The sequence below is a fragment of the Pelmatolapia mariae genome, linkage group LG3_W (genome assembly GCF_036321145.2).
Source record: "Pelmatolapia mariae isolate MD_Pm_ZW linkage group LG3_W, Pm_UMD_F_2, whole genome shotgun sequence".
Classification (NCBI taxonomy): Eukaryota; Metazoa; Chordata; class Actinopteri; order Cichliformes; family Cichlidae; genus Pelmatolapia; species Pelmatolapia mariae.
Window position 1 is genome coordinate 41,603,864 of NC_086229.1, and position 26,962 is coordinate 41,630,825.

The window sequence follows — 26,962 nt, forward strand, 5'->3', positions numbered from 1 at the left end:
GTTAGAAATATAGGAAAAAACCACACAGTTAATGAGCTGAAATCTTTTATTGGGACTAATGAGAGCTTCTCACTGAGAGAAGACCTACCTGTCACCTGTCACCATGGTGACTGACTGTCACCTGTGTGCACTGAGAGCAGAGAGAGGCTGTGCAGCTGTGCAGCTGTGCAGCGCTGACGTCAGTGTGACAGAGGTGTGGGAGTTTCTGGCTGTTCTCCCGAATAACTCAGTGACGTAATGACGCTGCGGAGGAATGCGTGTTTCTGACTTCATTCCAGACACACGATGACAAACAGCTTTAGTTTAACTTTACATTTTTAATTGGGTTTCTTTCAGGAGAGTCCAGATTCCTACACAAACACTCAGAGCCTGAAACAGAAGACCAACGGTAAACGTGTTTTCTCTTAAAAACAAAGTGACAGCAGAGCGAGCAGAGAAACAAGCGACAGAGCAAATATTCACAGCATGTTTCCTTTTCTCGGCAGAAACATCTGTTTCCACGTCACGGAGAGCGGCCTCACTCAAGGCTCAGACCGCGGTTGGCCTTTTAGTCAAGGTGTGAGTCTGTTTCCATGAACTATGGAGCGGCAGATTTGTGCTGAACTAAGCTGCACACAGCTGATGTTAGCCAGGAAACATTACACACTGCTAACGTTACCTTAACACGGAGCTTCACACGGAGACGATCAGCGTCAAAGTTCAGGAGAGAAAAACTTCGGGACGGGAAAAACCAGGGAGGGGCTTGTGGGACAGAGGGTCACATTCCCACAGCCACAAATATTCTGACTAATCACAGCACTCCATTTCACTCTGCTTTTGTTACGCCCCCCCCTCCGCTTTTCCACAGTCGTGTCAGTAACAGTCAGAGAGGATGGAGTCAATGAACGCAGCACATAAGATTTTCTGTTGAACGTAGAAAAACACAGAATAGATTAGTTTGAGTGAATAAACAGCACAGACCATAATAATACTGACAGGCGGCTATTTATTTAGAGCTGATTCATTTCTGCTCATTTTCCCGTTTGACACAAACATCTTTCAACACTTTGTTTCAGCTCCACATTCATCCAAACATTCCCCCCCCCCTCCCTGACCTTACACACACAACACAGACATCATATACAAGGGATCCAAGTCAGAGATCCGTAGCATTACAGAACAAAACACTGAAGTGTACATTACAATGGAGAACAGGAAACAAAAAAAACTCCTCTGCACAAAAGCACATAAATGTCCACAGCACAACATTGTGAAAGACATGACAAGACCCGGGTGAGGAGTAATACGAAGCGAACAAAGCAGCCGCCCTGCACAGCGCTATCATTCCAGCGCGGGCTCAGACCCGCCGTGTTCCCCCGCAGGAAACAAACATCGAAGGTGTTTGGAAATGGAGGGGAGATGAGTGTGTGCATATCAGTATGTGTGTATGTATGTGTGTGCGTGTCCAGAGTTCAGCTGAGACAGTGTCCTTCGCCCTGCCAGGCTAAGTAAACAGTCTTCCAGCCAACCCAGGTGGCCTTGCATAGAATGGGAAGAACAGTCTCAACACAGTCGTTATCAGGGTGTTGTTGTTCAGCTCCAGCCTTGAGACCGCAGCTGGTGCCAAAGGGGTCTCCACATGAAGTGATGGTGGTTTTTACTTTAGTGCGAACAACTCATATGAATTTCAAAGCTGTTCGAACAGTCCAACACTGGTCTCTCAATCTCCCGTTGGAGAGCCGTGAGCTTCTCCATGATGTTATCCAACCTTACGTTCCGTGGTGTTGGCATTCTTGTGGTCAAAGAGCCGATTGTGAGAACTCACGACTGCGGTGCGCTTCCCAAGATGTAATCAGTTTGCGCTCAGAGATCTTATTCTGAGTATTCACGGCAGCCGTGTGGTTCTCCAAGATCTTATCCGTGCTGCACTCAATGAGCCCATTTTGAGAAACTCACGCCTCGTCCCATCGTTTCAATCTCAGCGGGCAGCCTTGTGGGGGTTTGAACAGCTGGTTCCGCTTCCTTAATTCTTTGATAAGCCAGGGCCAAGCCAGCTCCGATCAGCAAGAACCCTGTTATCATGGTTCCTAATAGGTAGATATCTTCAGCAGTCAGGCTCACCCGAGCCCAAACGTCTCGTTGAGAAGGGGTGTCAATTGCATTCAGAGACCAGTTGATCAAATCACTACAACAGCAACAATAACCCCTGAAAATACACGAAACTAAGAATAAAGCAGCGTTTTATCCTCCCTGTGTGTTTTAACACACTGATCCAGGATCAGATTCATGTTCCTGACCTGAGAGTTTACCTGTACACTAATGATGAATTCAGGGTCCTGCAGCAGTCTGTCGGCTCTACAGTACAACGGGGGGTTTTATTCTTCAGTCACTGCAAATATAAAATCTGCTGCCACCAAAGTCCATTGAAAAATCTGTAAATTTAAGAATTAAGTCTAATATCCCAAAACTACAATGCCATCATGGAATACACATCATAAATCTTAGTTTACACTCATGAATCATGTTGTACCCATTCGTAGTTACAGTTTGTTGTGCCATTCAAAAACCATTATGGCTCAGTAGAAGCTCTGAGGTCACTCTGTCAACATGTCAGCACACAAGCTCACACATGACTGCTTCATCAACATGGAGCTCTGAGTGTTTATTAAAGGATGAGTATACAACATACGAATGGTATACAAAATATACAAAATACAAATCAGTATACAAAATACGAATCAGGGCTGAGCCCCCAGTGTTTCCCCTGATCAGGTCTAAGATATCTGCCTGCACTGACTGCAGGGCCCAGCTACAGGATCATGTTCAGCTATAAATAGAATACATGTTTTACAGGGACTGTCAGCACTAAAGCTGTTTTGCAAAGAGGAATGGGCAAGGATTTCAGTCTCTAGATGTGCAAAGCTGGTAGAGACAGACCCTAAAAGACTGGCAGCTGTGATTGCAGCAAAAGGTGGTTCTACAAAGTATTGACTCAGGGGGCTGAATAATTACGCACACCCCACTTTTCAGTTATTTATTTGTAAAAAATGTTTGGAATCATGTATGATTTTCATTCCACTTCTCACGTGTACACCACTTTGTGTTGGTCTTTCACCTGGAATTCCAATAAAATTGATTCATGTTTCTGGCTGTAATGTGGGAAAGTTCAAGGGGGCCGAATACTTTTGCAAGCCACTGTATGTGTTATTTTGTACTGTGCTGCCCAAACTAAAGATCTGCTGAAGTGTTGGAAATGATTCAGATGTTTATTTTGGACGATACAGCAGAAGATCAGACATGAAAGTGGAGATAACACAGAAGACCTGCAGCAAAGGGTCAGAGGTCAGACTGGGCCACGTGATTCAACAATGAGCCAATGATCATCAAGTAGTGACTAAAGCAGAGCCCTGACGTTCTGACATTTATCACACAGTTAGAACAAATGTCTGCTGATGACTTCATCTCATGAAATGACTGATAGATGTCAATTCATTGATCAGCTGAGCTGCTGATCTTCATCGTGCACAGAAACATTCAGCTTGTTTCAATCAGTAAATAACTCCCACTACTCCCAGTTTGAACTGTTCCCACTCAAAATGCTGTCAGAACAATGATCATTGTAGAACTTCACAAACATCACGTGTTGTTTTCCACATGGAAGATCAGCAAACATACAGAAACTTCCTGTTGCCACACACGGCCTCTAAAATCTCTTCCACGCTTTCTGTCTGAAGTCCACTCTCTGTGTCGGATCCACAGGAAACAACAAGATCTTATTAACATGGTTTTCAATGTGTCTCCTTCCAAAAAGTCCAACCAGTGAACAAATGTGTATATTTGTGGAGGCCGAACAAAAGCATGACACATTTGTCTGTTTCTATAAACTGGTGTCAAACACAAATATGAAGAGTTTCATTGACAGACTCCAAAATGCCCCCGCAGTGAATCAAAGGGAAATCCTACAGTGTGCAGAGAATCTTAATGGCTCCAACATCAACACATCCACAATGTTGGATCCAGTTCTACCTCACAGAGTTACTAAGACACACCCTCTGCCAGCATTACAACAGCTCCACCTGCTTCACCTGCCTCCTCAGCCTCTGTACACCTGAAGAGAAAAGAAAGGCTCCAAAAGCTCAAATCTACAAAGGATTCATGAAGTTTCATCCAACAAGAACATGTTTGCCTTCCACAGTGTGCTGTTAGACACCACTGTACCTCTGCCATTTCAAAAAGAGCAGCTTGGGAACATTTTGGCTCCAAACACTTTGTGTTTAACTTCCTAATCTTTGTTTTCTTTGTGAACAACATCTGGAGCTTTTTGACTCATAGAAACATCATTTTGTTCTTTAGATGACAGCAGATTGGGACTGAATAATCAATCACTATCAAACCAATAAAGATGCTGATTTTACAGGAACTTTGTTGGAGAAGCTGGAAAGACATGAAACTGGTGGAGATCCCAAACCAGTTGATAGTGCTGATTATTCCAAATAAAGCTGTTTTCCATTTGAGATGACTTTCTGTCCTGATATATAATAAAGATGTGAGTTGTTTTTGAGCCCCTGTATTAAAAGTAGATCCAGTTTAAAGTCAGCTTGAGTTTGATGTCTTTATGTCAAAGCTGCTCATGATGTTGAGCTGCTGATGGAATAAAAACAGGTAAAAATCTGCCTCAATATAAAAGCATGTAGTCCAGACTTAAATGGAGCCTATTGTTAGCTGAGGTCCACACACAGTGTTTGACAGTGTAAACTGTGTGAAAGGGCTGCTGGTGGAGCTCACTAGGATGAGCAGGTGACCATGTGCCATGAGGTGGAGAGCAGCTGGCCTGGCTTTGATTCTGACCACGCCCCCTTTCTCTCTCCCTCTGCTTTGCTGTCACTTATCTTCACTGCTCTGTCCAATAAAGCTGAAAAAGGCCCCAAATCAAAGAAATCTGCTGCAGCCTCTGAAATGTCTTCTGTTTCCTTCCCGACGGCTTTTTCACCGTCAGCCCATCAGACAGTCCAGCAGCATTTATGATGATGTCATGATGTTGAAGAGACTGCTATGGTGGCCTCCCATGACCCCCAGCCTCATCTACACTGAGATGCAGACATTTGAAAACAACTGAATAATAGTCCAACACAACAGTCTGTGTACAGACACACACTGAGCTTTCATAGAGTCAAAGGAGTCAATCAAACACAGCTAGTTGAGTCATTTCTTGTGTGAGTCTAAAGTGAATCTAGTATTTGAAAGTCCACTTCCTGTATTTGTTGTTGAAGACTTCTTCAGCTTCTTCTCAAGGACATCAGCTGCTTGTTTGGCAGCAGAGGCAGTTAAGAAGCTTCCTGAAAAACACTGAACAGTGAGTTCACTGTGGCATATGACAAATTCAGCTTTCTATGTGCAAATGTGTCTGTGTCAACCTTTCAAATGCTGTTGAATCCAAAACATCAGCGGCTCCTTGGCTGCTCACTTCATGCACTTCTGTCTTTGTGACAGTCCAATGACATCACAGCTGTTTCCACCCCCAGTGTCTCAGGACTGGACACCTTTAAACATGTGGAGGATCAAACAGCCGTCCAGCTAAACATACATGAAACTATCAAAGCTGACAATCATTCCAATAACATCTAATGGTGCATATATATAGACACAGGACTACAAGGAAATGGCTCTCAGCATCTGGCTGTGGGAACAAATGATCCCTGTTTGTGTTCAAATTGTGTGCATGTTTTAGACGTGTGTCACATGTAGAAACACAAAAATGACACAAAGATGTGTTTGACACAACTGTGCAGCTGTAAGTTGTTTCTAATGATTCATTGAAGCTCTTCTAACATTCTGGAGACAATCAGTCCATGAATCTGTTCAACACCACAACAATTTGACTTCAATGTGAACGTTTGCCATTAAATAACCTTCTTCATCCAGGGCTGATAACTGCTAATATTGCCCACTGATGCACTGATTACATGAAGATTAACTGTCAGCTCCCTCAAAAATAAGAGCTTTTTTAAAACCTCAGACTAAGGTTTTATTTTGAAAGCCAGAGTTTGTTGAAGCTGTTTCCTGGAGCACAGGGGCGGATCTAGAAGGGTGGCATGGGGTGCCACCCTAAAATGATCCCTTGCCACCCCAAGTGCCACCCCAGTTTTGCATATGACAGTGTTGTTCATTAAAATAAGATAGCATTAACAGTTTGCGTACTCACTGCTGACAGCGTAGTTACTGTCAGCAGTGAGTATAAATGCTAAAACTGAATATATTGCATAGCGGTGCCCCCCCCCCCCCCCCCCCCCGCACCATTAACAAATGGTTCAGCCCATAGCAGGACGGCTTTTTTCTTGTTTTCAGTAGCAAGCGGTGCTTATGATTGTGCCAGAGCACATTTTGAACAACACCATGGCAATTTCGCTTTTTACACAGGTGGTTGGATGTTACACTCTGGAAATGGAAGGAAGGTGAGTGTTATTAACCCTCTGTGGTCCACGGACACGCTGCACCTCCAAATCACATGAAGGATTTAAGCTGATATAGCAACAAGCTGCAGCCACGCTGAGTCTCTATTTCAGCCCACATTGAAAGTTCGGACTTCAAAGTTTTTACATTTTAATTACAGACCAGTAAATCCAGAGTTATGATAATATATATAAGCCACGCTTTTTACTAAATACTGTTGTCACGTTTTTTTTTGTTTTGTGTGTGTGTGTGTGTGTGTGTGTGTGTGTGTGTGTGTGTGTGTGTGTGTCTGTGTGTGTCTGTGTGTGTGTGTTTTAAGCATTTTCTAAGGACAGCGCGAAAACAGGAAAGAAAGGAAAGAAAGCCACCTCTTTCCTATCGGTGGAAAAATGTACCATGTCGACCAATTTAAAAAAAAGTCAACACACGGGATTTGGTTGTTTAGGAAGAGGAAGGAAGGAAGGAATTTGGGGAGTGACGGTAACGGCAGCAAGACAGAGCGAGCGAGTGAGAGAGAGAGAGTTTTTAGATGTGGGAGATTTGTGATGTTTAGTGTGGATTGTATACTTAGTGTGTTGTGTAGTCGTTGTTTTGTTTTGTGTATCCGTCAGGGCACTAATGAATGTCACAAAGGCACATTTGTAACGTAAACACTGTCACTAAGTAGAAAACCAGCAGAGTGATACACCTCCTGTTGTCAAGCTTGCAGGTTTATCCCTGTGCTGCTCTCCTCTGTCTTTTGGTGGACAAACTTTTTTTTTACTGGCACACATAATTTGTGTGGCATCTTATTGTGACAACTGATTGTTCTCTCATTTAAATGGTTGTACAAAATGAAAAAAACGGCAGGTGTATTGGCTGCATTTTTAGATAAATAGTTGTATATGATTACAAAATGTACATTTTATATTTGCATTTCAAGTTATAAAAATTTACTCAACATGTCTGTGTTTTTTTTTTACAGCAAAAAAATACTACTAGGATTTGAAGTTCTTTGTGTGATTTCAGATCAGCAATACTAATGCAGTATGTCAGTGAAAAACAACTACATTCAGTTGAGCTGAAGAGAATGATACCAAACAAGCCAAGGGGAAAAAAATTCAATGAAACAATTTGAGGGTGAAATACAAACGTAAACTCAACAGGAGTCAAAAATGGCTGGTTTTATTTCAAACCTCAGAGGGTGAATCCAACAAATCATGAAAAATTAGGTTTAAATTTTTGTTCATCACATTGCAGATTTCTGACATTTTGTGTAATTTAAGCTGTAACAGTGTGATTGTTTTCTAACAAAAAACAGTGTGAAACGTAAGTTACACTTGTGTTTGTAAATGAACCGCCCCATGTTGTGTAGCTTTCTGGATTTTATACTTATTGGGCTACATATTTATTTATTATACAGGCTATACAGTACATAAGATCAAAACTCACATGTTTTATGTAACTAAAGTGTGTAATTATGTGGGCTACAGACAATAATTAAGTTATAGACTATATTTATATGAAAAATGTGTACCACCTGCATATGTGTTTGAAAAAAAAGGCTTTGATTTTGCCACCCCATTTGATTTCTTTTCCACCCTCATGCCACCCTAAGAAAATTTCTCTAGATCCGCCCCTGCTGGAGCAGGACCCTGAGCAATTACAAAAAGCAGATTTAAAAATACTTCATGTCATCTGTGCTCATTTAACTAATATCATGCAGGTCAATGAAGAATTCAGGCAGATGTTAGTGACATCAGAGCAGTACGTATTGATCTGTTCAATATGGAAGTTCATGTTTGTGTGATTGGATCAGTTTTAAAAAGCAGCTGTTTTTATAGAAGGACAGAAACATGAGAGATGCTGAATGTCTTTAATATTTGATACACTGAGTACTATTGGATGTCCACTTATACAGCCATGATGGAAACATACCATTAAGAAAGAGAAATCAAACATTTGGATTCATTTTAATGAGCTCATACTTGTTGAAAATGCAGAGGAGCTGGTTGTGAACTGAGCTTTAGAGAAACACAACATACTGAGATTCACTGTGAAGCTTTGAGGGGAAAAAGACAGAAAACAACATGTGGATCCTGGAATAATGGGAGCTTCCATCTTTAAAGGACTGAAGAGGAAGAAGTTTACAAGGAATCATTTAGAAGAGTTTCAAACATCAACTGATTGAATCCATGAATCTGAAAACGTGTTTGTGAGTGAAAGAGACAGACATGTACAGACTGAACTATCTGTTCAACAGTCAGAGTGTTTCTCTAACAGGAGACACTCTTTACACTCCACTCAGCACAGGGACACTGAGGCACCAGGATTGAACCCAAACCCAGGATAAAGAGGTTGAGTGAATGTGGTGTTGAATGTGTGGAGGTGGATCAGAGTGTCAGAGGAGACTCTGTAGAAGGACAGAGTGCCAGCAGGACAGTCCACATACACTGCTGCTCTGTTAGAGACAGAGGAGGAGGAGGAGGAGGAGGAGGAGGAGATGGGTGTTAGCCTGTTATTGTGCATGACATAAACAGGACCATCATCACAGCAGTACAGACTCCAGGACTGATCATTCCATCCAAACACACAGTCAAAACTGTTTCCTTTCCTTCTGATGCTTCTGTAACTCACTGATACCTCAACTGTTTCTTTCCACTCGACCTCCCAGTAACAGCGACCAGTCAGACCATTTCTACACAGCAGCTGATAAAAAAAATCAAATCTGTCTGGATGATCAGGATATGACTGAGCTTCCCACACATGTGTCACCTTCCTGTTGTTGTCAGACAGTTTGAGATATCTGTGTACTGTGTTTGTGTCGATTGTGAGTTGACAGGAATCTGATGGAGAGAACAAACACAATCCAGCTGCAGTTATTGATCCATCACCTGTTCATTGATTGACACTTTGATGATGACTCCTGACATGATGAAGATGGTTGAATGTGTGCTGCTTTGTTTTCATGAATCCCATTAAAAACACACTTACACTTCCTCAGACCTGGTCTCAACCATCGGACTCCAGCAGGCTCCACCCTGAAAGGAGGAGGGGTCAGAGCAGTCAGCATGCACACATGGACATTACATGGCTCTCATACACACACTGTTACACACTGATAAAGGAACAGTCCAACATTTTCACAAATACACTTCAATCCATACTTGGATCAAACTGCTGATGATTTAGACTGATCCTGGATCTGTCAGTACACCACTGTATTCAATTACATTTTACTGACTCAAATTTTGACTTTCATTATCTTTATATTCCTCTTCCACTTAGCTGGAAAGGACACCTCCCTGGCTGTAATTGCTGCCAGCTGTTTTTCTCCTCTTGCTGTCAGTGTGGTTACTGTACATGACCTCTGAATGAGTGCAACGTTTTAATGTCCAATATCTTTGTGGAACAACCTTCCTCAAAATATTAGGCAGGCATGATCCGTGGAGGTTTTCAAAGCCAAGTTAAAGAACCACTACTATGTACAGAATGTCTGTGCCAACTCTGCCTGGGACCTAATAAAGTGGCCATTCACTTTATGAGCCTTCTTTCTTCTGACCTGTTTACCTCCAACTTTTTATTAGCAGCAGCGATCAACAGATGGAGTCCGGCAGTATCAGAGTTGTTTTATTTATTTATTTATTTATTTTATTTCCTTACAGAACAGACTGTATGTTAACAGCACACAGAAATCACATTAACTTGTGCATTAAACATTTTAGTGGTTTCACAGTTGGAAGTGTTAGAGCTGACGGAGGTGCAACAAAAGTATTTATTCAGCCTGGTGCCAATGAAGTTACAGGTCTCTGAGAGCCAGAAATCTTGCTTGATGGTGGGTGGCCAAATACCCTTTTCCCACCCTAATTTGCAAATAAATTATTAAAAAATCAGACAAGGTGATTTTCTGCATTTTTTTCTTATTTTGTCTCTCGTAGTTGAAGTATACCTATGATGCAAATTATTGGCCTTTCTCAACTTTTTAAGTGGGAGCACTTTCACAATTGGTGGTTGACTAAATACTTTTGCCCCACTGTAGATAGAAGAGCAGCAGAACCCTTAGTCCTTCATCCTCTAACTGCTTCATGATGAAGTAACAAACCTGATCCAGGGGAAGTCATTTGTGTGCATTTAAGAGCTGCTTTGAATTCACACAAACTTTAGAACTGTCCTTCTTCTCCACGATTTTCCTGATTTAAAATTTCAGTATGATTCCTTTTTGTTCTCTCTCATATCTACCTTCATTGCTTTAATTATTCCCACTGTGGATTTGATCAAATTCTTTAGCTAGTATCTCTGCTTTTTCCCAATCTATACTTCATGTAGCTCTTTGACCTAGTAATACTCGATACTGTTCCTAACTTTACTCCACACATTCTGAGTTGGCGTAGTTCTTCCTAAAGTAGTGCAGCATTCCTGCCAGCGAGTCCTTTTAGCTTTCCTAACTGGTTCCTCTTCACTGCTGAGCTCTTCTATATTGTGCTTCTTTTAAGCTGCCTGAATGCTGTTTCTGTCCTTTTCTGCCGTGTTACATTGTTGATCCCACAATGGCTCTGGACTCTTCCTCTACTCTATTCATTCTATTTATAAGCTTTCTATAGATATCATCTCTGTCCTCCTCCATGCTAAGATCATCTAAGCCTCGCTTAACTTTAGACTTAAATATACTCCACTAAGCCTCGTCAAACTTCCACCTTCACTTCCTCGATCAGCTGTCATCTGCTGCGCGCGGACTGGCAGGCCTCTCTCTCTGGTAAGACCACAGGTGGAGGCGTCTGCTTCTACATTAATAGTGGCTGGTGCACAGATGTAACAGTGATTGCTCAGCACTGCTCTTCCTCTCTGGAATATGTTTTTATTCACTGCAAACCATTTTATTCTCCGCGGGAGTTTGCTTCATTCATCTTGCTGTTTACATCCCGCCAGATGCAGATGTGCAGGCAGCTCAGTGCACCCTCGTGGAGTAGATACTGCACATGGAGCGGACATTCACTCTCATTATTGCTCCTGGGGACTTTAACAAAGCCAATCTGAGCCAAGAGCTTCCCAAATACAAGCAGTATATTAAATGCCCGACCAGAGAGGAGAGGACATTGGACCACTGTTAAAGCACAATCAGCGGGGCCTATCGCGCGGTGCTGGATCATGTTGCTCCTTGTCTGGTTCCTGTCGTAAGCTCGGGTGGACGTGAGCCTGCTTGCCGGTGTTTTTCACGTCTTGGGCGTCGTGGAATAAACTTTTTGAATTTGCGCCCATTAACTTGGGCTTCACAGACAACTTCTGCCCAGACTCCAGCTCCAACGAGGATGGCTTTAATAAATGCCTGGTCCATAGCAAGTAAAACGTTTGTGTCAATGGAAATTGTACTGTCAGTATAATCTTTTAATGATATAAGTTTCCATATATGCTTAGAGGTGTATAATCGATTGTGTAGTGATAGGATGTGTGATCTTTAGTAGGCTTTGTTTGCATTCCAGGGTGTTCTGGTATTCAAACCCACATCCTGGGAGCATGGGAGAGGTGATACCTTCTTTTATTGTTTTACGGTAGGATAAACGTAGCTATGTCAGTTTTAGTCTAAGTGCCTTTTTTCCATATAGATGAACTGTTGGATTTTCCAGACCAGGAGGTTTAGGGAAGTCATATATGGGGTCATGCTTTGACCCCACACACACACACACACACACACACACACACACACACACACACACACACACACACACACACACCTAAACATCCACATTCCAATGTAAAGAACAAACACCCACTGATGTATAAATAAAGACCAGGGCAGTCTCAGAGCGCGAGTCTCAGAGCCCGCACTTCTGTGCGAGTTCTGTGGCTGCCCTTGCTTGCAAGTAACTAACTGCAGTGTGTTTCTCCTCTCTGATTCTCAACTGAAGAAGTGTTTTAGAATAAATCTCCTGACAGTTTGTCATAAACGATTTCTTTTCTTCAAATGGATTGGATCTCCTTTTTGTGACTGAGACATGGATGAAAATTGGTGAGTCTAGCTTCATTTCTGAAATATTGCCCCCTGACTGCTCATTTTTAAATGCTCCAAGGATATCAGGTAGAGGAGGAGGAATATTGACAGTTTTTAAAAATAACTTTAATTGCATGTAACTCCATGTACCGGTTCCACCCTCCAGTTTTGAACTTTTGATGTTTGAACTGGGAGGTTTTCAACCGGTTGTGTGTGTGGTAATCTACCGACCACCAAAGTTTAACAAAGACTTTTTAAATGACTTTTCATGTTTCTTGGCTGACATTGTGCCTAAATATGATCGGATTATAATAGTTGGTGATTTTAATATTCATGTCTGTTGCTCTGATGGACAGCTTGCTCAGGAGTTTTTAAATCTTATTCAGTCTTTTAACTTTGTACAGTCTGTACAAGGCCCTACACACCAGCAGGGGCACACTCTTGACCAGGAGTTATCGTGCAGTTTTATGTGTTTTTAATTTGGAAATTGGGGATTCAGTATTTTCTGATCACAAACCTGTTTTATTTGACATTTCTCTTGTGCATGAGTTTAAAGCTTGTGCTCCACCCAGATGCTGTCGAATATTTAATTCTTCCACTACTGCTCTCTTCTCCTCAACTTTTATAGAAAAAAAATGCTTTTATTGACCCTGAAATTAGTTTAGAACTTAGTCTGGATGAGCTGCTTTTGCAGTTCCAACAAACCTGTATTGAGACCCTAAACATTATGGCCCCACTAAAAACCAGGCGCCCTAAAAGTATTCCCCTGCCCTGGTTAAATGAAGCCACCCGAGCGGTCAGACATCAATGCAGGAGAGCAGAGCGAAAGTGGAAGAAGTACAAATTGCAGGTTTCTTTTAAAATGTTAAAGGACAGTTGGAAATGCTATCAAATTACAGTGAAAAATGAGAAAAACAGCCATTTTTCTCAGGTGATTGCATCAAATTGTCATAATCCCCGCTGTATAAAAGGCCCCAAAGTTCATATAATAGTTTATTGGTGTTTATAAGTTTGTATAAGTTCACTTAATTTTCAGTCTTCTGTCAGTATGAGCCAGCCCACCTTCTAGTGACATCATCCGGTTAGTAAGGTGGGCAGTTTAATGGCGGATGAGCAGTGTTGGTCTGGAGGGGTTGCACTGATTCCTGGGGAATGTTATGTGTGCGTAAATGACAAGTGAGTATTGACCTGTGTTGTATCTTGCCTTTGTTTGTGTCAGTACTGTAGTATGTTTACCATTTAGGAGCTAATTTAGTCCGTAGTCGGAGCGGTAGGCCACGCACGCAACGCGTGAGTTCACCCTCATTTCATATGCTAACCTATGTCGTTAGCTTATCCTGGTTTAGCTTTGTTGACGCATGTATGGCCGCTCGTATGTCCATAACGTCATTCCTGTGTTATCAAACCTTTTCTATATGTTGTATGTGATGCTTGTGATTGTTTACTTTAAAGTAGCAGCGTTTGTAGCAACAATTAGGTACGAGGATTAATAAAATAGCGATCGTAGTTTGACCGGAAGTATGGTGTTCCCGCTTGCCCTTCACAATAAGAGCATTACGGCTGGTTATAATGGAGAAGCTTTTATTTTGTACAACTACCGGAAGTAGTTCCTGTGTACTGACGGTAACTTAACCTCGCACTAATGCGGTTTAGTTGCATAGTGTGAGTAGTTTGAAGTGTATTGTATTGTCTTATTTCTATATATGTGATTATGTCAACTATGTTGGATCATGTTTATATTTGAGTGTTTTACTTGTCTATTCTCTTTATTTATCTTGTATTTCCATTGTTTATTTCCTTTGTAGAAAACCACACACACTCACACCTATGTACACTCGCTGTGTTTACAGCCCCAGGAATTGAGTGGCGACAATAAAGTGCCGCAAACTGAACCTCAAGCTCCCTTCTTCTTTCCTGCTCTGGGACAACTTGGCCTTAAGTGGTGTTCTGGCCGACACACCGGGGTGACCGTAGTGCTCAAAGTTTGAATCAGTGCCACAGCCGTGCCTATTTTTGATATCTCAACTACACCCACGCACTTTAAAAGACCATCAGTTCTATTTTAAATGTGCCCCAGTCTGCCACCCTGGAAGGCTCTGCTAATAGATGTAATCAGTTTCTTTCTTTTTTTGTAAACAAGGTTGAATCCATCAGGTCAGCAATAGTACCGCCTACATATGACCCATCCACGTTTAGTCCCTGTTCAGCTGCCTTATACCAGTTTGAACCCATCTCAATTACACTTCTTAACGAGATGGTTAGACAAAGTAAACCCTCTGGTTCTCCCGTGGATGTGATCCCTGCATGGCTCTTTAAAGAGGTTTTCCCTTCAATTGGAACCTCAGTCCTTGCTATTATAAATAGCAGTATTACTTCCAGTGTGGTTCCTGATGGTTTTAAACATGCAATTGTTAGTGGTGTTCTGGCCGACACACCGGGGTGACCGTAGTGCTCAAAGTTTGAATCAGTGCCACAGCCGTGCCTATTTTTGATATCTCAACTACATTTAATGGTCCTTCGAGCCGGATTGCACTAGGTTTGCCTCAGAGATGGAATCAGTCCCAGAGTATGAGGCTCGCGGCGCACGCCCCAAACGACATGCTCGCCCACCTGTGCGCTACGCAGATTATGAGGTGGAGTACCCAGGCTACATTAGCCAGGCATTTAAAGAGGATGTAGAGCTCACACACCAAGAGGACAAGGCCAGGATGACCTCCCTCGCTTCCCCCTTTAGCTACAACCTAGCCAGCCCTCAGAAGAGAGGGGATGCTATTCTCCATGAGACGGCCTCGCGCTATGGAGCTCAGAGCCAACAGCACATCCAGGAGAATCAGCTAGCCCCCCAGCTGTATCCAGAGAGAAGTCGTGGGGAACAAGCCTACGATCACTCTACTCCTCTACCCTTTGTGCTCCCCTATACACATCCAAATAAGGAAATAGGTGCAGAGTTAGAGGACATCCGTCAGGAGCGCCACCTCATCCAGCATACCCAGCAGCGTATGTCATCAGATCTGGTCGAGCTCAAGGCACTGCGAGCAGAAATGAGACAGTTAGTGGAAGCTGTCCATAGCATGCAGGGCCCATCTTCTCTCCGAACCAGTAAATTAATGCAGTCACTGCTACCGGGTGATGCAGCAGAGATTGAGGAGGATGATGACTGGCCTGCTCCACCACCGTGGCCAGATCCAGTTGAGGAAGCACCACTGCCTAGTGACCCACCAGCGTTGAACCCCCATCACATAAATGCATGTGTTTTTCCAGCCATTAAGACAGAGGCAATGGCAATCCCACCTGCTAATAAGTTTGTGGACCACCCAGGACAGAGTCTGTCACCAGATCCTCCCCCTGCTCCCAGGTTTCCAGATAAAGCCTCCCATAATCCACCTCCTTGGTTTAAGCCGGTTTATCTTCCACCTCACTCAGGCAATTTCCCACTGGGAGGGTCCAAGCATCCGCGCGCCACCTATGGGGACGGTAAGACTGAGCATGACTGTAATCCAGCATCCACTGAGCAGCAGTTCAATCTGTCCTCTACACAGCCACTGCCGGACAGACCGAATCTGGGCAGGACTTCTATTGCCTCAGAGACAGTTTACCGTGGTCCCCGCCCAACAATTCCCAACTTCTCAAGTCGAGACCCTAGTGAGTTTGCTAGGCTTAAGATGGCATTGGGGAATCTTCTACCTGAGGACGCGACTGAGCTGTTCAAGTATCAAGTGTTGGTTGATCACCTGCACCTAGAGGAGGCTAGATTAATAGCCGACGCTTACCTCAACTCTACCACACCCTTCACTGATACTATGGAGGCGCTCAATGACAAATACGGCCAGCCACATCAGATAGTGCTGAGGCGTATTGCTGCGATGATGGACTCACCTGACATCAGGCGTGGAGACGTCTCGGCATTTGAGAGATTTGCCCTCCAGATACCGTCACTAGTGGGGATGTTAAGGACACTAGGCCCAGAAGGAGAAGTGGAACTACATTGTGGTTCACATGTTGCTCGTCTGCTTAGTAAACTACCCCCCGAGCAGAGAGCAGAGTTCCGCCGCTGCATGTTCCAACAAGGTGTGAGGATGCATACCTTGGCAGATCTCGCAGGGTGGCTTAAGTATGAGTCCTGGTGCCAAGACTCTGAAGGGCAGCTAGCAGCGAAAGTGACAAAGGAGAAACAGTGGTCCAGGCCTGAGGTGCGCCAGGGTAAAAGATCCATCACAGTCCTTCATGGTGCAAAGGAGGTAACGACAAAGCCACAGGCAGTGAGGCCAGGTGGTGTGGCCAGTAAGAACAAACCATACTGTCCATTCTGTAACACAGAAGAGCACTATCTCAGCCAGTGCACAGTGGTATCCAAGTTGACAAAGGACCAGCTAACAGAGTGGATAAAGAGTAACAAGAGGTGCTGGCGCTGCGCACGGTCACACCAGGCGGCCCAGTGTAATCTGAGGAAGACGTGCAGCCTCTGCCAAGGGAAACACCTGCAGGTACTGCATGATGTCAACGTTAGAACACTGAAAGGGTCACCAACAACAGCGGTGGTGAGCGGTGACTCGAAGGCGGCGACCGACGTCCTGTACCTAGACAGACCCACTGAAGGCTGCAGAGTCCTTCTAAAGATCGTCAAAGTCTGCATTCATTATGGCAAGCGAACAATCAGCACTTATGCCGTCTTGGATGACGGGTCAGAGAGGACGATGCTTCTGCCAGAGGCTGCCGAGAAGTTAGGCATGCAAGGGGTCACAGAGGACGTCCCACTGCGCACGATTAGGCAGGACGTGCAGACTCTCAGAGGTGAGTCAGTGTCGTTCTCTGTTTCCTCTCCCTCAAGGCCCAGGACCAGGTTCAAGATTGCTGGGGCCTTCACTGCTGCACGCATCGGACTTGCAGGCCACACTTATCCCATGGAGCAACTCAGAGAAAGGTATAAACACCTGATTGGCCTTCCGATCCACACCTTGATAAATGTGAAACCTTTGCTACTCATTGGCAGTGACCATCCCCATCTGGTTACCCCCGTTGAACCAGTCAGGCTGGGACCTCCAGGAGGGCCTGCTGCTATTCGCACCAGGCTAGGTTGGGCGCTACAAGGGCCAGCAAGTATAGTTGGCCAGTTTGCCCAACCACAGCAGTGCCTGCTGACAACTGTGGCACCTCAGGTCAGTGAATTAATGAAACATGTGGAGAAACTATGGCAGGTCGACATCATTCCATTCCGAAACGAGAAGCTTGTTACTCGTTCAAGGCAAGACCAAGAGGCCATACGCATTCTGGAGACCAGAACTGTCCGAGTAGAGGTTGAAGGCATACTTCGCTATGCCACCCCACTGCTTCGTCGGAAGGGGATGCCTCTACTGCAGGCCACCAAAGACGCTGTCATGCCAAGTCTACGGGGTGTGGAGAGAAGGCTGGCCAAAGACCCAGAACGAGCTGAAGCCTACAAGGTGGAGATGGAGAAGCTTATCAAGGCTGGCTCCATCGTTAAGTGTGGCTCTGAGACACCTGTGACGGAAGGTCAGGAGGCGTGGTACATCCCCCATCACATGGTGAGCCATAATGGCAAGAACCGCTTGGTTTTCAACTGCTCATTTCAGTACAGAGGACAGAACCTGAACGACTACCTGCTGCCTGGGCCCACCTTAGGTGCGTCTCTTCTGGGAGTTCTATTGCACTTCAGAGAGCATGCAGTTGCAGTGAGTGGGGACATTAAAGGCATGTTCCACCAGGTTTGTCTCTTACCAGAAGATCGTGCCCTGCTCAAATTTGTCTGGCGCGACATCAGTGACGAGAGCCCTCCAGCAGTCTACGAGTGGCAGGTGCTCCCGTTTGGAACCACGTGTAGCCCCTGCTGTGCCACATTCGCCCTGCAGCGTCACGTCATGAATAACAGCCAGCCAGATGACGACGTGAGACTCTCAGTCGAAAGGTGTTTTTATGTGGATAACTGCCTTCAGAGTTTCCCCACCGTGGGAGAGGCAAGGAACCTTGTCGACAAGTTACGGGCCATCCTAGCCTCAGCAGGGTTTGACCTACGACAGTGGGCCAGCAATGAACGTGAGGTCATCAATCATTTACCAGAAGAGAGCTGCTCTGCTAGTGTGGAGCTATGGCTGGCCCAGAACAAGGTAGATACCCCAGAATCTACCCTTGGATTGAGCTGGCTATTCCACACAGATGTCCTAGGCTACAAGCACCGTCAAGTTCCATATGCAGTCCCCACGATGCGCAATATCTACAAGGTCCTGGCCAGCCAGTACGACCCCCTAGGGTTCATCTTACCCTACACAACCAGAGCGAAGGTAATCATCCGCCATCTTTGGGACAAGCAAAGGGATTGGGACGACCCACATCTACCTCTGGAGCTTATGCAGCAGTGGACAGCCTGGGAGGAAGAACTGCAATATCTGCCTGAAGTTACCCTTCCCCGACCATATGTGCCTAAGCAAGTGGACACCTTCGGCTGTCAGAGAGAGGTACACATATTTTGTGATGCCTCTGAAGAAGCTTATGGCTCAGTAGCTTACCTCCGGACCACTGGCAGAAATGGAGAAGTGCATCTTTCGTTCTTGGTGGCCCGGTCCAGGGTTGCCCCCAAGCGGTTTCACTCCATGCCCCGATTGGAGCTCTGTGCTGCACTCACTGGGGCACAGCTCTCACAAGTGCTGGAAAGGGAGCTCACCCTTAGAATTGACCAGACGGTCCTATGGTCTGATTCTACAACAGTGCTGACATGGCTGAGGTCTGAATCCTGCCGATTTAAGGTCTTCGTTGGCACTCGTATAGCCGAGATACAAGAGCTGACAGACAGGCACTCCTGGAGATACGTCGACTCTGGCAGGAATCCAGCCGATGATGTGACACGGGGGAAGAAGCTGAAAGAGCTCGCTCTACCGAATAGATGGAGCCAAGGACCATCCTTTCTCCTTCACAGTTCAGACTCCTGGCCAGAGGATCTCACGGTTGACCAAGCAGATGATGCCGCGGAGCTGCGCAAAGCTGTGTTCTGTGGGACCACTGCAGCTGCACCATCAGGTCAGCCAACTTCAGTTTTGAGCCGCTACAGAACCTGGAGTGAGATGTTAGAGGTTGCAGCGCGGGAGCTGCATGGGGCGGCCCAACCAGATGTTCATCCCACTGCTGAGGACTATCGCGAGGCGGAGAGGCTGATCCTACAGAGGGCCCAGATGGATAGTTTCCCGGAGGAGTACAATCTGTTGAAAGTTGGTAAGCCAGTTCCCAGGAGCAGTCGTCTTCTCTCTCTGTCACCCGAGGTGGATGAGACCAGACAGCTCATTTGTGTTGGAGGACGACTTCGTCAATCTGAAGATTTGGCACTGGAGACACTCCATCCGATTATCCTGGACCCAGGCCACCCAGTGACCAAACTCCTGATCCAAGACTTTGACAGCCGCCTCCATCATCCTGGAGCCGAAGCTCTGCGGGTGTTCGCAGAGCTTCGGCGCTCCTACTGGATTCTGCGAGGGCGTGAAGCTGTCCGGCGCTACCAACACCTCTGTGCTGATTGTCAAAGGTGGAGAGCTAGACCTACAGTGCCGAAGATGGCAGACCTGCCAGCAGCCCGGCTACGTCTATATAAACCGGCTTTCTACTCTACGGGAATGGACTGCTTCGGGCCGTTTGAGGTCAAGGTTGGACGGCGTATTGAGAAGAGATGGGGAATCATATTCAAGTGCCTTACCACCAGGGCAGTCCACTTGGATGTTCTTAACACCATTGATGCAGACGCATTCCTGATGGCTCTTCGGCGATTTGTCGCCCGTAGAGGTACACCTGTCGAGCTGTTTTCAGACCAGGGGACCAACTTCAGGGGAGGTGAGAGGGAACTGCGTGAGACCTTTCTGAAGATGGCCCCGGAACTACAACAGCTTCTTGCACCCCAGAAGATCAGCTTCCGCTTTAATCCTCCAGGTGCCCCACACTTTGGGGGAGCATGGGAAAGGGAGGTTCGGTCGGTTAAGTATGCCCTCTATGCTACAGTTGGTGCTCAGTCAGTTCCAGAAGAAGTGCTTCGCACTGTACTCATCGAGGTGGAAGGGATACTCAATAGTAAACCACTGGGGTATGTGTCGTCCGATGCCAGAGATGCAGATCCAGTGACTCCCAATGTTCTTCTGATGGGGCGGCCGGATGGATCGCTACCTCAGATAGTATACTCAGAGAATGAGCTCCTCAGTCGCCGTCGCTGGAAGCATTCCCAGGTGTTGGCTGACCATTTCTGGTCACGTTTCATCCGTCAGTACATTCCCACTCTGCAGACTCGCCAGAAGTGGCAATCGACAGCAGCTGATTTGGCTGAGGACTCTGTGGTGATGATCGCTGATCCACAGCTTCCCAGGGCTCTCTGGCCTGTGGGGAGGGTGATTAAAACTCATCCTAGCCCTGAAGGACGCATCAGGTCGGTTGACGTGAAGGTGAAGGAGAGAGTCTACACTCGGCCAGTTGCCAGACTGGTTGTCCTCCCTGCGCTCCCCTCTGGGGAAGATGAGGACAGCTCTGCGTCGAACTCACCACAACCCTAGAACTTTGTTGCCTTATTGATGAGCAAATGTCTTATATACATTTGGGGGCGGCTGTATAAAAGGCCCCAAAGTTCATATAATAGTTTATTGGTGTTTATAAGTTTGTATAAGTTCATTTAATGTTCAGTCTTCTGTCAGTATGAGCCAGCCCACCTTCTAGTGACATCATCCGGTTAGTAAGGTGGGCAGTTTAATGGCGGATGAGCAGTGTTGGTCTGGAGGGGTTGCACTGATTCCTGGGGAATGTTATGTGTGCGTAAATGACAAGTGAGTATTGACCTGTGTTGTATCTTGCCTTTGTTTGTGTCAGTACTGTAGTATGTTTACCATTTAGGAGCTAATTTAGTCCGTAGTCGGAGCGGTAGGCCACGCACGCAACGCGTGAGTTCACCCTCATTTCATATGCTAACCTATGTCGTTAGCTTATCCTGGTTTAGCTTTGTTGACGCATGTACGGCCGCTCGTATGTCCATAACGTCATTCCTGTGTTATCAAACCTTCTCTATATGTTGTATGTGATGCTTGTGATTGTTTACTTTAAAGTAGCAGCGTTTGTAGCAACAATTAGGTACGAGGATTAATAAAATAGCGATCGTAGTTTGACCGGAAGTACGGTGTTCCCGCTTGCCCTTCACAATAAGAGCATTACGGCTGGTTATAATGGAGAAGCTTTTATTTTGTACAACTACCGGAAGTAGTTCCTGTGTACTGACGGTAACTTAACCTCGCACTAATGCGGTTTAGTTGCATAGTGTGAGTAGTTTGAAGTGTATTGTATTGTCTTATTTCTATATATGTGATTATGTCAACTATGTTGGATCATGTTTATATTTGAGTGTTTTACTTGTCTATTCTCTTTATTTATCTTGTATTTCCATTGTTTATTTCCTTTGTAGAAAACCACACACACTCACACCTATGTACACTCGCTGTGTTTACAGCCCCAGGAATTGAGTGGCGACAATAAAGTGCCGCAAACTGAACCTCAAGCTCCCTTCTTCTTTCCTGCTCTGGGACAACTTGGCCTTAAGTGGTGTTCTGGCCGACACACCGGGGTGACCGTAGTGCTCAAAGTTTGAATCAGTGCCACAGCCGTGCCTATTTTTGATATCTCAACTACACCCGCGCATTTTAAAAGACCATCAGTTCTATTTTAAATGTGCCCCAGTCTGCCACCCTGGAAGGCTCTGCTAATAGATGTAATCAGTTTCTTTCTTTTTTTGTAAACAAGGTTGAATCCATCAGGTCAGCAATAGTACCGCCTACATATGACCCATCCACGTTTAATCCCTGTTCAGCTGCCTTATACCAGTTTGAACCCATCTCAATTACACTTCTTAACGAGATGGTTAGACAAAGTAAACCCTCTGGTTCTCCCGTGGATGTGATCCCTGCATGGCTCTTTAAAGAGGTTTTCCCTTCAATTGGAACCTCAGTCCTTGCTATTATAAATAGCAGTATTACTTCCAGTGTGGTTCCTGATGGTTTTAAACATGCAATTGTTAGCCCTTTATTTAACCTGGCCTTGATCCTTCAGTTTGCTCAAATTTTAGACCTATTTCAAGGCTTTCATTCCTTTCAAAGTTATTGGAAAACATAGTTTTTGGCCAACTGAATACGTTTCATGATGCTAATGGCGTCATAGAACTTTGTTTTAAACATCTACACTCCACTGAAACAGCACTTTTACGTGTTTTTAACAATATGTTTTTAGCTACTGATTGTGGAAGTTCTGTGATCCTTGCGCTTTTACATCTTACTGCAGCGTTTGACACTGTTGATCACAATATTCTTATCTCTCGTTTGGAACACCTGGTTGGCATCAAAGGTGCAGCACTGGATTGGCTTCGCTCATATTTGAGTGGTAGAATGTTTATTATTAAAGTTAAAAATTTTGAGTCCACCTCAGCCCCCCTTCCTTGTGGGGTACCCCAGGGCTCAATCCTTGGCCCTCTTCTTTTTTCATTATACCCTTTGGGGTCTATTTTTAGAAAACACGAAATATCATTTCACTGCTACACAGATGACTGCCAAATTTATTTGCCTTTAGCACCAAATGGCCCAGGCTCCATCCAAATCCTTTTGAACTGCCTTGAAGATGTCAAAGCTGGGATGGCTCTGAACTTTTTGAGTTTCAATGAGAGTAAAATGGAGATGATTGTATTTAGACCTAATAATATTTCATGCAACCCGCTCGTAAATTGTGGTTGGCTAGGGTCTTATATCAAGCAGCATGTGACAAACTTGGGAGTCATTATGGACTCAGATTTTAAATTGAACAAACATATTAGTTCGGTGTTGCAAAAAAGCTTTTTCCAGTTGAGGCAAATAGCTAAGCTGAAGCCAGTTTTGTCAAGACGTGACATGGAGAAGGTAATACATGCCTTTATTTCAACACGGCTTGACTACTGTAATGCACTGTTTTGTGGAGTCAGCCAACAATCTCTTGCTCGTCTTCAGCTCATTCAAAATGCTGCTGCCCGCCTCCTAATTGGTACCCACAGCCATGAACATGTAACACCTATCCTGTCTTCTCTTCATTGGCTTCCTCTTCATCACAGAATTAATTTCAAAGTCCTAACACTGGTTTATAAATGCCTTAATGGCCTTGCTCACCCATACCTTTCCGAGTTACTTCAGCCTTATATTCCTTCACGGACCCTCAGATCAGCTGACCAGCTGCTGTTGGTTGTCCCAGAATCGAGGCTTAAACGTAGAGGAGAACGAGCCTTTTCAGTTATGGCCCCAAAACTTTGGAATACGCTGCCTTTAAATATTAGACAGGCTTCTGCGTTTCCTGTTTTTAAAATGCTTTTGAAAACACACCTTTTTTCGATAGCATTCAGACTGGCTTGAGTTGACATGGCTTTTATGTGTTTTATTTATTATTTTATATATACTGTCCTCTTATCCTGTGCCTGCTTTGGATTTCTGTTTTATGGACTTTGTAATGAGAAATAGTTTTCATCTTTGGCTAAAGCTAGACTACCAGTTTCTGTGATTTTAGTGGTTCTTTTAATCCAGATTAGATATTTCCTGTCTATACAAAGAGAAAAATAGTGTTAAATATAATAACACATCTACAATTGTTCCTGGAGAAGTTCACCCTGGAGACCTCCTACATTAATACCCTTTATTGATCAGTTCATGTGCCATCTTTATGAAACAAACAGAAAGTGAGTGAAAGACACAGGAAATGTTTCCAGCTCTTCCTCCTCTATCAGACATTCTCTCCATACCTGAGAGTGTCCAGTCTCCAGCCTGTTTCCTTCAGTCCAGGTGACAGCAGCTTCATTCCTGAGTCTCCTGGATGATTGTAGCGCAGGTCCAGCTCTCTCAGATGGGAGGGGTTGGAGCTCAGAGCTGAAGCCAGAAAAGTACAGCCTTCCTCTGTGATCAGACAGCCTGACAGCCTGATGACACACAAAACAACAATCCAACTGTGACCAAAGAAGTCATCCCCTAGAAGCAGTAATAACTGTGCATTATGAAGGTCAAAAACATCTGCAGTGCTAATTGAATTTTCGGTTCAAGTTATTTATACACTGCCAAATCACAAGAAAAGCCACCTTGAGGCGTTTTATGTTGTAAGGTAGACCCTATGATAATACCTACAGAGAAAAACCCAACAATCACATGACCCCCCTGTGATCAAGCACAGGAAGGAAAAAGTCGTTTTTAACAGGTAGTGAATCGCTACCTTATCGTGGGGGAGGGGTTTGTGTGTCCCAGGGATCCCAGGGGCTATGGTGTTTGGGGGCTTTTGCCCCCTGGTAGGGTCTCCCATGGCAAATTGGTCCTAGTAAGTAATTAAGTAAGTCCAATATATAGACGTTCCCACACACTCCAAAGGACACATTTTGGATCTTGTTTGCTGTATCGGTGTCACCCCTAAAAATTGTGCTGTATTGGACATGCCTTTTTCAGACCATAAATTAGTTTTATTCAATGCTAGTCTCCCAATATACAAAAATAAACAAAACCGCTCAATTACTTTTAGAAATATTAGGGGCATTGATCTATCAGCTCTTTCCCATGGCATTAATAACTTACCTACCATTGATGCCTCAGCTTCCATAGACGACCTGGTATCTCACTATAACAATGAACTTATCAACCTCTTAGATACCTTGGCTCCCCAAAAAACTCGAACTGTTTCTTTCTCTCGCTCTGCGCCATGGTATTCATCTGAACTTCGCCAACTTAAAGCTACTGGACGCCGCCTAGAACGTCTCTCCAGGAAAACAGGACTTACTATTCACAAGGACATGTATCTCAGCCATATACAACACTATAAAGAAGCTATTCATCATGCTAAATCTGCTTACTACACCTCTGTTATTGAATCTGCTGAAGGAAACATTCGCACTTTGTTTTCTACATTGTATAATATTGTTAAACCCCCAGATACCTCTGCCATACATACACACTCTGCCGCAGTTTGCAACAAATTTATGGACTTTTTTTACACCAAGATTGAGAATCTTCATCAACAATTGCCCTCATCCTGTGAAATGGTCAATTGTTCTATCTGCATTTTTTGCCCTTCTCAGCTGTCATCCTCTCTATCCAATTTTGATCTTCCCACAATAACTCAGCTATCTTCCATAATTACTAACTTAAAGTCATCATCATGTAAACTTGATCCACTGCCGACAAATCTTGTTAAACTCTCATTCCCGTCTCTTGCCCCACTGATTGCTAATATCGTACACTCCTCTCTTATATCTGGTTCTGTTCCTTCTTCTCTTAAAACTGCATTAATAACTCCAATACTGAAAAAGAATGGTTCAGATCCCTCCAATCTAAATAATTTCAGGCCAATTTCAAATCTCTCTTTCCTAGCAAAAATTCTTGAAAAGATAGTGGCTGCACAGGTTCATCATCATCTCATTGGAAATAACTTGTACGAACAGTTTCAGTCTGGCTTCCGTTCATGTCACAGTACAGAAACAGCCCTAGTAAAAATCACCAATGATCTTCTGCTTGCAGCTGATTCTGGACTTATATCCATCCTCATTCTCCTTGACCTTACAGCAGCTTTTGATACTATGTGAAGGGAGTCACCAGGCTGAAGAAGTAGTCCTATCGGGCTTTGTTAGCCTGTGGGACTCCGGAGGCAGCCGACAGGTATCGACAGGCCAAGCGGAATGCGGCTCAGGCAGTGGCTGAAGCAAAAACTCAGGTGTGGGAGGAGTTCGGAGAGGCCATGGAAAAAGACTTTCAGACTGCCTCGAAGAGATTCTGGCAAACCGTCAGGCATCTCAGGAGGGGAAAGCGGTGCTCTACCTGCACTGTGTATAGTGCTGGCGGAGCGCTGCTGATGTCTACTGAGAAAATTGTCAGGCGGTGGAAGGAATATTTCGAGCACCACCTTAATTCCACTGACACGTCTTCAGAGGAGGAAGCAGAGTCTGGGGATGAGGGGAATGACCCTGCCAATTTCCGGGGGCGAGGTCACTGAGGCAGTTAAACAACTCCTTGGTGGCAGAGCCCCTGGTGTTGATGAAGTCCACCCCGAGTTCCTGAAGGCTCTGGACGTTGTAGGGCTGTCCTGGTTGACACGCCTCTACAATGTTGCGTGGAGATCAGGGGCAGTACCCCTGGACTGGCAGACCGGGGTGGTGGTCTCCATCTTTAAGAAGGGAGACCGGAGGGTGTGTTCCAACTACAGCGGGATCACACTCCTCAGCCTCCCTGGGAAAGTCTATGCCATGGTGCTGGAAAGGAGAGTTTGTCCACTAGTTGAACCTCGGATACAGGAGGAACAATGCGGTTTTCGTCCTGGTCGCAGAACACTGGACCAGATCTTTATCCTCTCAAGGACACTTGAGGGTGCATGGGAGTTTGCCCAGCCAGTCTACATGTGTTTTGTGGACTTGGAGAACGCATTCAACCGTGTCCCTCGGGGTGTCCTGTGGGAGGTGTTGCGGGAGTATGGGGTGTCTGGCCCATTGCTACGGGCCATTCGATCCCTATACAACCGTTGCAAGTGTTTGTTTTGCATTGCCGGCAATAAGTCGGACTCGTT

At 44.8% G+C, this 26,962-nt stretch overlaps 2 protein-coding genes across 2 annotated transcripts in view; one reads left to right on the plus strand and one right to left on the minus strand.

The window, feature by feature from the left end:
- Nucleotides 1-26,962, plus strand: part of LOC134622834 (uncharacterized) — an 822,926-nt gene that overhangs the window by 479,076 nt on the left and 316,888 nt on the right. The window lies entirely within an intron of this gene.
- LOC134624419 (stonustoxin subunit alpha-like) lies at nt 8,317-25,110 on the minus strand. Its single transcript, XM_063469406.2, has 4 exons — nt 25,061-25,110; nt 24,171-24,344; nt 9,403-9,449; nt 8,317-9,254 (listed from the first exon to the last, which is right to left on the minus strand). The coding sequence occupies exons 1-4, from the start codon at nt 25,108-25,110 to the stop codon at nt 8,713-8,715; spliced, it is 813 nt and encodes a 270-aa protein (XP_063325476.2). The 3' UTR covers nt 8,317-8,712.

Excerpts from the sequence above, each read along its gene's own strand:
- LOC134624419 (XM_063469406.2), bottom strand. The coding sequence starts at position 25,110 with ATGGCGCAGAGCGAGAGAAAGAAACAGTTCGAGTTTTTTGGGGAGCCA. Across the intron at positions 24,345-25,060 it reads GAGTTTTTTGGGGAGCCAAG|GCTGTCAGGCTGTCTGATCA; the intron begins GTATCTAAGAGG and ends GTGTGTCATCAG. Across the intron at positions 9,450-24,170 it reads TGGAGACTGGACACTCTCAG|GGTGGAGCCTGCTGGAGTCC; the intron begins GTATGGAGAGAA and ends TCCTCCTTTCAG.